Here is a 12,906-nt window from a genome sequence, read left to right as displayed (position 1 = left end):
CGTAGCAACCTGCACAATACAGGGCCCTTTTAAAGGAGTTCTAAGCAGTCTTTAAAACTGATTTCCTCCTGGAACCTCTTTCTTTTCTTTAACATAGTACTTCTTCAGCCTAGTTATAGATATCTTCTTTTCTTTATGTTAAAATGCACGGAGATAACAGGCACTTCTTTTAAAACCGTTAATTGAGAGAATTAGTGTGCACTCGCCAATTATTTTTCTTATTTTCTCCCCAATTTTTAAAATGTCCAATTTATTTTTATTTATACCCGGCTCACTGCTGCCACCCCCAGACGCCTGACCAGTCTACAGGGGTTGCTGGTGCACGGTGAGCCGAGGACACCCTGGCCTACCTAGACCCCCCCCCCAACCCGCCCTCCCTAACCCGGGCGGCGCTCGGCCAATTGTGCGCCACCCCCTGGAAACTCCCGACCGTGGTAGACAGTGGTGTAGCCTGGACCCGAACCAGCGACCTCCAGGCTATAGGGCATGTCCTGCACTTACTGGATGCGCCACTCGGGAGCCCTGTAATGTTTTTAATTAGTTTATAAATAGTTGTATATATCTTTAACAATTAATACAAAATTCATAGTTCATGATATCAAGTGATATATATGCCTGTGCCAATTATTTTGCAAACATGCAATATAAATGCAAGATTCTTCAACAAATTACTGCTGCTTTTTTAAATGCATGTATTGGGTCTGTCTTCAAAGTAGTCTTAATAAAACATCCAGTTGAATGTACATTTGAACAAGTAAAACTTTGCCAATTATTTCCCTGGCATGCCTCTTCAAGGTTGGAGTAGTGCGCCTTGAAAGAGAGTCTAAAAGGCTGCTTAGATGATGCCAGTGGATTGGTTACTACAGTGCACTTACCTGAACCACATCAAGATGCTTTCTGATCAAGTTAGGAGGCTGACGGAGCGAGCTTTGACAAACAAACGACTCGACCCTCGAATTGTCAACAAGCCACTGTTTATTGCTTGTGAAACTTGTGAAGTCGCGAGGCCCCTGAATATGTTCTTATTGCAGTGGCTACAGGGTGTCCCCTGTTGTTGCCTGTTTGTTTGCATGTGTGTGTGTTCCATTTTCCAGACCTCTCTGGTTCGTAATGTGAAAGCCCTGGCTATGTGCAGATGCCACACTTCTCAGTGAGTTACCGCGCTTTGCACTGAGCCTCTCGGAAATAGGGCAAAACTGACAATCTAAACTGTCAGAACAGTCATCTGTGTCTCTCACTGACTAGTGCGGTCGGTGACAATCTGTCAGTGTGTCCCTGAGAGGTCCAGCCGGAGTGCCTCTCACTCACACTCACTCACACTCACTCGCTCACACTCACTGAGAGGTCCAGTCTGAGTGCCCCTCACTCACTCGCTCACACTCACTGAGAGGTCCAGTCTGAGTGCCCCTCACTCGCACTCACTCGCTCACACTCTCCGAGAGGTCCAGTCTGAGTGCCCCTCACTCACACTCACTCGCTCACACTCACTGAGAGGTCCAGTCTGAGTGCCCCTCACTCGCACTCACTCGCTCACACTCTCCGAGAGGTCCAGTCTGAGTGCCCCTCACTCACACTCACTCGCTCACACTCACTGAGAGGTCCAGTCTGAGTGCCCCTCACTCACACGCTCACACTCACTGAGAGGTCCAGTCTGAGTGCCCCTCACTCGCACTCACTCGCTCACACTCTCCGAGAGGTCCAGTCTGAGTGCCCCTCACTCACACTCACTCGCTCACACTCACTGAGAGGTCCAGTCTGAGTGCCCCTCACTCACACTCACTCGCTCACACTCACTGAGAGGTCCAGTCTGAGTGCCCCTCACTCACACTCACTCGCTCACACTCACTGAGAGGTCCAGTCTGAGTGCCCCTCACTCACACGCTCACACTCACTGAGAGGTCCAGTCTGAGTGCCCCTCACTCACACTCACTCGCTCACACTCACTGAGAGGTCCAGTCTGAGTGCCCCTCACTCACACTCACTCGCTCACACTCACTGAGAGGTCCAGTCTGAGTGCCCCTCACTCACACGCTCACACTCACTGAGAGGTCCAGTCTGAGTGCCCCTCACTCGCACTCACTTGCTCACACTCACTGAGAGGTCCAGTCTGAGTGCCCCTCACTCATACTCACTCGCTCACACTCACTGAGAGGTCCAGTCTGAGTGCCCCTCACTCACACGCTCACACTCACTGAGAGGTCCAGTCTGAGTGCCCCTCACTCGCACTCACTTGCTCACACTCACTGAGAGGTCCAGTCTGAGTGCCCCTCACTCACACTCACTCGCTCACACTCTCCGAGAGGTCCAGTTTGGTTTACCATCCCAGTAAGTGTTTGTCTGAAATGATAACTACCGTGCGTTACCATAGTCTAATTTAAAACATAAGCAAATAGTCAGTTTGCTTTGTTATCTGAAAAACTTGCCTCAGGTTATTTTGAAAAAAAAAAACAACATGCTGAAAAAAAACAAAGAAAGGCAAGAAAAATTCTCACCAGTTTTGCAGAAATCTGTTCAGCGAGTCTAAATATTTTTAACTTTTTTTTTCTTTCACTTTCTTGTACAGAATTAAACTGGTTTTAACAGACGAATGAAGCGGTTTGTCAAAATGAGCCGAGGTTGATCCTATTAAATGCCCTCCCCCCCTGGAAATGGCAGATATGATATTGCTGTTTTTGTTGTTGTCGATTTGTGTCAGTAACAGCTCAGGGGTTGCACACGGGCAGTTTATCAAAGGGACTCAACTGAAATAAGGGACTTGATAGCCCCCCTCTCCCTCTCCCCTCCCATCTCGCCTCCTCTCCCGGAGCGGTGTCTGTGAGGGCAGTGAGTTTTGTAACAGGTGAGTGCCTGGTGCTGGGAACAGGCTGGCCTGTTAGATTGTAATTCTTGTCAGGCCACTGGAGCAGACAAACCAATTTAGAGCCATCAGCATCTCCTTGTGTGGACAGGAGAGGCCAGCTATATGAGCAGCTGCTGTCCCCAGACTCCCATTACTACTGCAGCAGGGGTTCCCAAACTGGGGCCCCGAGATGGTTTCACGGGGCCATAGCATATACAAACATTTCCTCTCCAAAATGATCCCAACAGAGCAATGCTCCCCAGACCGGAGGATCAATTAATGTAGACAAATGCTGCTGTTAGATGGTGTTATTTTGAAAGCAACACTGCTAACAGTAGGTACCATTGTATAACAAAAAGGAGTGATTGTAATGAGAGTGAAATAGGCAACAATATTAATGCATTTTATAATTCTAACACATTTTTAAATTTGCAGGACCTCTGCCAACATACGGTTTTTCGAGTTCTTGATGTATTTTCTTCCCCCTACATAAATAAAATGACCGCTCCTGCTTACCTTTACAGGCAGGTTTATGTTGCATTTGCAGTCAGACAGTGTTCAGCTGAGTGCAGTGATTATGGAGTGGTTTCTCAAACATCCAAGAAAGGACACTGAACATAATGAAAGCGGTAGCATTTCTACCGGTACAAACGAACAACCTCTCTTACCAAAGGTATCAATCTACATTTCTGCTGGGAGTCCTCAGTCAGAGTGCCCAAGGTCGTGGGAGGTCTTGAGCCGAGAATGTTTGGAAACCCCTGAACTAGAATGAGCTCCAGCACAGACAAGAGGGCAGGTACAGGATTAACCCATTTAGGGGCAAAAATGGAGGAGCTGTTTCATTTTTGTAAATTTAGATTTTGTCCAGAGTACAGGTGTGGCAATGTGCCCCGCCCCTGTGTGCTTATTATGTGTTGTATGTTGCGTGCGTGTGTTAATGTCGGTGTATAGTCATTGGTACACGGGATATAAACGGGTCTGTGTTTCACGTGTATTTAAAATGTAGATTTGTATTTAGGCACGAGGAGGGCACAAATCACTTCACGTGCTGGTTAAATGTAATATGTGAGCACGGTGTTGCACAGAATTAATTCACGTGCTGTGATTCAAGTGAATAATTAATTAGTAATTGAATCCCAGCACAATAGTATATATAGACGCACATTTCTTGCAGTCGGGGTTGGGTGTTCGGTGAGTGGAGAACGGGATTGGAGACGGAGGTATTTGTGTAAAGTAAATAATAGTTAAATCTGCTCACCGTATTTTGTTCGTCTGTCTGTGCACTGTTTAGTTCGTTTTGTTCGTCTATTTATTTTGGCCTCAAGTGCCGTGTCCTGTGTTTTGTGTTCAACCCTTTTATTTTCTGTTCTGTTTGTTAATTATTAAATGCTGAGCGCGATCACGCGCTCAGCTTTACCAAAACCCCAAGTCTCCGTTGTTTATTTCCTGGCTCTGGTCTGACGCCACCCACTCCGGCCGCCTTTGTGACAACAGGCCACATTGATCAAGGTTAAACTGCTAATGGGCGTCGGGTATATCAGTGTTATCTAACGTATTCCTCTTGTGCTTTAGATTCTCTTTACATCAGTTTCAGTCATCATAACCTGGTGATCTTTTTAGTACTCAGAAGTGAGCACCCCTGTGAACTCATGTGTCTTACCCCGAAGTACAGCTGGTACACCAGAGTGTAACCATTAACCTGTCCCCCTGCAACACTACTTGTAGCAGATGGAAGAAATAACTCAGTAAGAAATTCCACATAGAACAAATGTAGTATTTGTTACAGTTACTGGGGTCAGAGTGTTGCAGAGGTTACACTCTGGTGTGCCCACTGTTCTTGGAGGTTCTACGTGATTCTGAGAGTTCTATTGAGCTTTATAAACTTCTGAGTGAAATGTCATGTGACAGTCCCACCACACAGTGCTCAGTGACCAACACCTTTTTTCCAACTTATATAGTTTATTCCCCATGAGACTTCTGGCCACCCTTTATCTTCACTTCTATGTCCCACCTTGGGATCAGTCACTTTTTTAAAAGAAAGGAGTAAAACCTGTATCTTCACTCCCAGGTACATTACATGAATAGTTCACAGGGAGCCAGACTCCCAACTATCACAAAGTAGATGATTTGGAGAGTGGGGCGATGGGAGAGCTCATTGAATCATTCAAATCAGTTGATAACTCTGGCCACAGTGATGCAGTACTCTACCTGTCTATCAGAAAGCATTACATATGCATTGAAATCATGTCACTATATATATATATATATATATATATATATATATATATATATATATATATAAAATAAGCACAATGAAGTGCAAGTGAAGAAGTGAATGAGACTATTATTTAGGCAGTAGAAATACAAGGTGCTGATATGCATGCATGCATTGATGTATGTGTAGTGTCTGAAAAGCCCAGAAAGCTATTCTATTTTCAGGCGTGAGTTCTTCTTATTTTAATTTAAATAAGCGCACCAGTCTGTCTCCTGCCTCAGCCCATCACAATCCTATTCAGCCTCCCTGCAGACCCAGCGATTAGGGTTAGAAGTCTGAACGCTGTTTAAACGAGAAGGAAAATACAGCAAATGCAGGCGCTGACCCTCCCTGCACCCCAATCCAAAGTAATTATGAGCAGGCCCTTCCTTGATTCTCCTGCTTAGTGACTCCCCTGCAATTTGGTGCCTCATTCTGCTGATTTGTGCTGAAAAGGAAGCTGGATCTACCGGTAATGTGTTTTTTTTTTTTCTTTTATTTATTTTTTTCTTTTCTATTCACTGGGGTCACAGAGTTACTGCGGTGTGACGATGCACAGTCTAGAACAAGGAAAGCATGCCCAGGCTTTAAAGGGTTATTAGTGCTATTATTATTTGTTTTATTTTTGTTTAAAGTGATTAATAATAATAATAATAATAATAATAATAATAATAATAATAATAATAATAAGCATAGCAAAGTGTAATAAAGCACAGTGAAAGAATGGTAAAACATAGGGAAGCATTGTAAAGACCAGCAAGGTATGGTAAAGAGTATTATAAACCACGGTGAACTATGGTAAATACATAGTATAACCATGGGAAAAGCATGACAAAATTACAAAAATACCTTGGTAAACTTTTACAAGGGTTATTCTGAAAGGAAAATAATAGCTGTTACAAAACTAATAACAAACGACCTTGATGGTTAATTGTAAGACTGGCATTGTCTGTATTATATTTACTTTCACAAACCCCCCCCCTGGTAAATCCATCTTCGAGGTGTGCAGCGTAGCCAACACTGCCCGAGTTGTCTTGGTCTCTGCAATCCATGTGGACGCAGCGTGCAAGGTCTGCGAATTGCAACCGATACCTATGAAGGATGAAATTAAAACTTCTTAATATATCATTCCTGAGTACAGTACAGCAGGGCTTTATTTAACCCTGTTAGCACTGTAAACTTGTCATGCCGCACCCCAAACACACACACACACAGAGGCAGAGAGACAGACCCATGGGCACACACACTTACAGACAGACCGACCCATGGGCACACATACTCACGCACACACACAGACCCATGGGCACACATACTCACTCACTCACTCACTCACTCACACACAGACAGATCCATGGGCACACATACTCACTCACTCACTCACTCACTCACTCACTCACACACAGACAGACCCATGGGCACACATACTCACTCACACACAGAAAGAACCATGGGCACACACACTCACTCGCACACAGACAGAACCATGGGCACACACACTCACTCACACACAGAAAGAACCATGGGCACACACACTCACTCGCACACAGACAGAACCATGGGCACACACACTCACTCGCACACAGACAGAACCATGGGCACACACACTCACTCGCACACAGACAGAACCATGGGCACACACACTCACTCACACACAGACAGAACCATGGGCACACACACTCACTCACATACAGACAGAACCATGGGCACACACACTCACTCACATACAGACAGAACCATAGGCACACACACTCACTCACACACAGACAGACAGACCCATGGGCACACACACTCTCTCTCTCACACACACACACACACACACACACAGATAGATAGACAGATGGACCGTCCCATGGGTACACACACTCACACACAGACAGACAGAACCATGGGCACTCACACACAGACAGACAGACAGACCGACCTATGGGCACACACACTCTCACACACACACTCACACACACACACACACACACACAGACAGACCCATGCACACACACACACACACACACACACACACACACACAGCTAGTAGTATCTTCAGCTCAGGGGAATGCAGAATGTTCAACAGTGAGGCGAGCGTACTGACGCACACAGTCTGTCTCTCTCTATCTACATCTCAGTCTGTCTGTAACTTTTTATTTAAACATCAAAAACCCTGTCAGAAAAGATATCGTCCTGAGCCTGCGCTGTGTGGAGAGCGAGGGGATGAGAGAAAAAGGTTCTTTTAAACATGAATGCAGAACTCTGGAACACATGCTTCAAAGAGATCAATGTTTAATAAGAGTGCTAACCACGGCTTTCAAATCTATTCTCCTACCTCCTATTAGCACTGGCACCTCCTTAAAGGAAAGCCAACGATTTAAAATCTCTTATAATAATAATAATAATAATGTTATAACTGGTTCCTTTTTAAAGGAAGCCTTTGTACTTAACCTTCTTGTGCTCCGTCTTTCGGGTGAGACGTAGCTGTAAATGACTCTGTAGCTGATGCATAGTTCACACACCCTAGTCTCTGTAAGTCACCTTGGATAAAGGCATCTGCTAAATAAACAAAATAATAATAATAATAAAATGTGTTGAACCCTCACCATGGAGATGACCTACTGTAGTGGTGATGTAATACTTTAACCCATTGGTGGGGGATATAGAGATTTTAAGATACTTTAGAAAGTGTAAACTGCTTGTTCCTGGTTCCTGTTCACTTCCTTGTAGATCCGTTGGCTCGTATTACTGTTACTGTACCTCCAGCACTAGACTAGACTACTGTCACGGCCTCTCACGGTCTGCATGTGGCCGTCTGACAGTACTCCCTGTATTCTGACTCCATTAAACATTTATAACAGAGCTTTAATAACACAGGCAGTAATGAAGTGACTCCCTGTGTCAATTTACAGAAAAGTAACTGGAGCTGCAGTGGAGGAGAGGGAGAGGGAGTAGTGGGTTGTTGGGAGTGGAGTGTAGTGAGAGGAGGAGGGAGCAGAGAGAGGGTAGGGCGAGATGGAGGAAAGTAACTGGAGCTGCAGTGGAGGAGAGTGAAAGGGAGTAGTGGGTTGTTGGGAGTGGGGTGTAGTGAGAGGAGGAGGGAGCAGAGAGAGGGTAGGGAGAGAAGAAGGAGTTGTAGTGAGATGTCAAAGGTCTCTAAGCATTGGAGGGCAACAGGCTTCAAATGAGATGAATAACGTTTTGAAACTGTAACAGAGAAACCGGCAGCAAAAAATATGAATGCTAAATTTGTGAGATGAGAGATGCAATGCTGAAGTGATTGGGCTTTCCAATCCTTTTCAATAAAATAGCTTGAGGAAACGGTCACGATTTGTGTTAACTGGACATTAATTAATCTGGTGATTGTCGTTTTCTCTTGAATTCCTCAGTAATAACAGTTGACAATGATTAAGTTAAGCTCCGGATTGAGCCGGGTATCAATAACATGTAAAATCCCTGACCTTAAATGGGGAAAGGATTGAAGCACTGTTCACTAAATGTTAGTTAATCCGTGATGTGGAGGGCGTCTCTTATTGTATCTCATGCAGTTTATGTGAAAGCTGAGCGGTTCTAGCTGACCAAACTGTGCAAAATGACGCCTCTCATAATAAGAAACATTGGAATTTTGACAAACCGTCAACAGTGATGAGTGGATTTCTCAGTCACGATTTATAATAGCTAGAATAACTAGTATAAAAATATCCTGTGGTTGTCTCTTAATTGTTGCCTGGTTTACTGTTTATCAGTAAGCACAGAACCATTTATAACTTTAAAACACTGATTCACACGTGAAGTGCTGAATCAATCTCAGCCATGCATCACAGTGGTGGATTTTCTCTCCCCTCCACTGCACCGGCTCCTCTCCTAATTGCTGGCCCGTTTGTGTCTCTCCACAGGTAATACCAACAGTATCTTTGCTTTGGACTACATCAGCGGGGCGCTCACTCTGAATGGACAGCTGGACAGGGAGAACCCTCTCTACAGCTCTGGATTCCTGCTGACTGTCAGGGTAAGACACTTGGAGACCTAGCTCCCTTGTCCCCCATCCTCAGTACTGACCTGGCCCAACACCTTTCTTAGCTCTGAGATCTGACCAGATAACAAAGATTTCTGCTTGGACTTGTGTGACGCCTGGCCAGTGGGGTCGTTGTCTGAAATGCGATAGGAGTTGTGCAATCTCCAGCCTATTTTCCTCCCCAACCAATGCAGCTCTCCCTGCGACCCCTCCAGCCAACTCTGCGTTTCCAGGATTCATACCAGGGAGCTCCAGATTGCATGACTCATCCTGCACCACGTAGTAGTGCCTTTTCAGGATGACTCACTGGGGATATTCCCCAGCCCTGATTGCAATTTGTTCTCTAAGCAGAGTCGTTATCAACAGACAATTACAGGTCACCCGTCCAGTGTGTGTTTGTATGTATGTGTGGGATGTTTTGAAAGATTCATCCCAGGCTAATGCCGAATGCACATTCCTGCCTGATTTCTCTTCTTAATTAAAATCAATGATTTAAAAAAGATTTAAAAATAAAACAAGAACCAAAAACATTTATAAGTATCGTGTTTTTTTTTTTTAAGAATAAAAGTAATACAACAAATTTCTTAACTTCAATAAGCAGAGGGTCAGGGGAGAGAGTGCAGGGAGCTTGCTGAAGGATAATTACTCCCCTTGACCTCACAGAGAACATCCTTTCAGTTTCTCCCTTTTGCGAGCCTCCCAGTCAATAAGCTATTACCACTCATTGCACTGCTCTCCCTCCAGCTGGATTTCATCCCATTGTATTTCAGTTTAGGTTGCTTAGATTTTATTTGATACGTCAAGTGTCTTTTCACTTCACCAGACACAGTACCACATATTTCTTTGGAGGGATCATATTTAATAATAAGGAAAACTGTTCCCCGTGGGTTTGAAAAAGTGTTGCCCACTGTTTCTCAATTTTGAAACCCTCAGAACAGGTTTTTCACTATAAGCTTTCCAGTCAATATTTGTATATGAAGGGTCAAGTTTTTCAAAGCGGTTACTGCAATGGGCCCTATTTAACAATGAGCACAAATGCAAATGCATGTTTTCTAAAAGGAACAAACCATTTAAACTGTATACTATAGAAGTAGCGAAAGACAACTTAGGTGCAGAAATGGATTGACTCCTTGCAAATTTTACGCTGTTAAAATGGTTTTATTCTTTTAAGAAAATTAATTTTAAACAAGTCTTTTCAGAAGTTGTTTTTGCTGGAATAGTCTGTATGCACGACAAACACTTGATAGAGAATCATACGGAACACACGTAATTGGATATTAAAAAGGTAAGAAATGAATATTAGAAATACTTACCTCTAAATTGCTCATATCGCCCTATCATGTAAAGTAAGAGTTGAGGGTTTGTGTATTTAAAACTCCAGTTTGTTATTTTGGAAACTGTTGTTTTTGTTTAGTGGCTCCTCAAGGGTGGTGTTGCTAAACTTTATTTTTTTTTTGGTTGCCAGGGAACAGAGCTGAATGACGACCGCACCCCCTCAAGCGCCATGGTAACCACCAGCTTCAACATCCTGGTCATTGACGTGAACGACAACGCGCCGCAGTTCAACAGCTCCGAGTACCGCTTGCGCATCACTGAGCTTGCCCAGGTGGGCTTCGCGCTGCCCCTTTTCATACAAGTCCAGGACCTGGATGAGGTGAGCCAGGGGGAGAGGGGCAGTGAGGAGGGCAGAGGGGTATGGGGTTCAATAGCTCCGAGTACCGCGTGCGCATCACTGAGCTCACCCAGGTGGGCTTCACGCTGCCCCTCTTCATACAGGTCCAGGACCTGGATGAGGTGAGCCAGGGGAGAGGGGTCTGGGGTTCAACAGCTCAGAGTAACACATCACTGAGCTGGTCCAGATGGTGAGAAGGAAGAGGGAAGATAAGGAGTGGGGGAAAAATAGAAGAGGACAAAGTGTGGACTGAGGGTGGTGGTTTCAGCATTCAAATATCAACCCCCCCCCCCCCCCAACCTATTGACAAAGCACTCATACTGCAGGGTCCAATCAAAACTATCGATGCAGAGCAGGCCAATCCAAGCATCTGTTAATGGCAGTCCTGTCCTGTTTCTATTGGAGAGCCTTTCCCTGTCCAATACACTCCAGCATCAGGTTCCCTTATCTGTGTGCTGCCTTAGAGGTATTCCTCAGTTTTACATTGTGTGTCGTGTGTCCAGCTATTACTGCTTAACTTTATCTAACAGCGTCTCCCCAGCGTACACACACACACACGCACACACAGGTACTCGCGCACTGGAACTAGCGACTGATTTTACTCAACTACAATTTAATTTGCTTTGGAAGGGATGGGGATAGGGCATCAAATTATACCGAACGAGGAAAATCAATCCGTTTTGAGCAGAGATAAGCTGAATGCTAGTCTAGTCAACTCTGATTGATTCCTGCGCCGAGACCGAGCAGGTGGAACTTGATAGATAAGTCAGAGAGAGAGGAAGGGGGAGAGAGAGGGGAAGGAAGGTGAGAAGAGAGGGAAGGAAAAAGAGAGGGGGTGAAGTGGGGATCAGAGAATAGTGAGACAGGGAGGGAGTTGTGAAGAAGAGAAAGAAAAAAATGAGGTGTGGGTTGAGAAGGGGAGGTGGATGGGGTAGAGATATTAAGAGAAGGGAGAGGCAGAGGAAATGAGACAGGGTGAGAGAAAATGAGAGGAAAAGAAGGAAAGAAATCAGGAAAGTGATAGAAGTAGAAGAGAAGCGTGAAAGAGAAAAGGGAAGCGAGGGAGAGAGACCTTCTGAACAGTAATTGTGAAAAACATCTCCAAAATATATGTAACAGTTTTTACAGCACACCCTAGAACTGATACAAGTGGTTTTGACACTGCAGAACATTAGCAGTGTGATGTGCTGCAGTGTAGACAGATAATGAGAAGAGGATTTGGTCTGCTTGAGAAGTGTTCAGTGTCAGGCCTAATGCCCAGTGTCAGGCTGTCTGCTTTTTTCTGAAAGCAGTGCAGCCACATACGGACAGCGATTGCAGCGGAGAAGGGAGAGAGGGGGAGACGGAGATGGGCATGAAGAGAGTGGAGAGAAAAAGAGAGAGGAGTCGAGTCAAGAGGGCTTGAGCAGAGGGAGGGGGATAGAAAGGAGAAAGGGAGTTTTAACTTTGTTGACTTCACTTGAGTTTCTTTACTATCTTCTAGAAGCCCTTCTATTGCATTATACTGCCATTTTTAAATATAGTTATTTGTGTGTACTGTACTGCATTTGCTAGAGAGAGGTAGCAAAGAAAGGGCTAAAGAGAGACTTTTAGTCACACTTTATTTTCATTTAAATCAGACACTAGCTAAATCAGCATTTACAGATTGATGCTCAGTTTATCATAACAGACTTCACATAGAGCGCCATTAAAACACCAGAGAAAAAGAAAGGTGATAGCAAGAGAGGGATGGGGAGAGAGAAGAAAGATGGAGAGACAGGGAGAAAGAAAGAGTTTGAGAAGGGGGAAAAAGAGGGATGGAGCGGAGGGGGATGGGGAAAAGAGAGATGAAGAGAGAAACACAAACAGTGCCTATAATAATATCTGCAGCTTCTGTAATCCCTTCAGCACTGCACGACCAGAAAGTCAAAGATGGATGATATTGGTATTTGCCAACGACACAGGCACTCGCTAGAAGAACGAGGCTTGGTTTGACTGCTGGGATTTGTGTATCAGACAGGGAGCGATGCAGAGGCACTGGATAGCAGTGCCGGCAATTCATTTTTAATCAGACAGTTAGCATAATTGTAATGTCTACTAATCATTCCCCAAACAGCCAGGTTCAAATTAAAAGGAAATTTGATGCGAAGAAAAGCAATTGATTG

General features: G+C 44.6%; 1 protein-coding gene across 1 annotated transcript in view; it reads left to right on the top strand.

Annotated features, from left to right (window-relative positions):
- Nucleotides 1-12,906, top strand: part of LOC117415382 (cadherin-23-like) — a 185,392-nt gene that overhangs the window by 74,753 nt on the left and 97,733 nt on the right. Inside the window, exons 11-12 of the mRNA XM_059026260.1 lie at nucleotides 8,972-9,084; nucleotides 10,556-10,744. Of these exons, the coding sequence (XP_058882243.1) occupies nucleotides 8,972-9,084; nucleotides 10,556-10,744 (302 nt within the window). The remainder of the gene's footprint in view (nucleotides 1-8,971; nucleotides 9,085-10,555; nucleotides 10,745-12,906) is intronic.

The sequence above is a fragment of the Acipenser ruthenus genome, chromosome 7 (genome assembly GCF_902713425.1).
Source record: "Acipenser ruthenus chromosome 7, fAciRut3.2 maternal haplotype, whole genome shotgun sequence".
Taxonomy (NCBI): Eukaryota; Metazoa; Chordata; class Actinopteri; order Acipenseriformes; family Acipenseridae; genus Acipenser; species Acipenser ruthenus.
The sequence above is the reverse complement of the archived record's forward strand: the minus strand, read 5'-3'. Positions and strand labels throughout refer to the sequence as shown.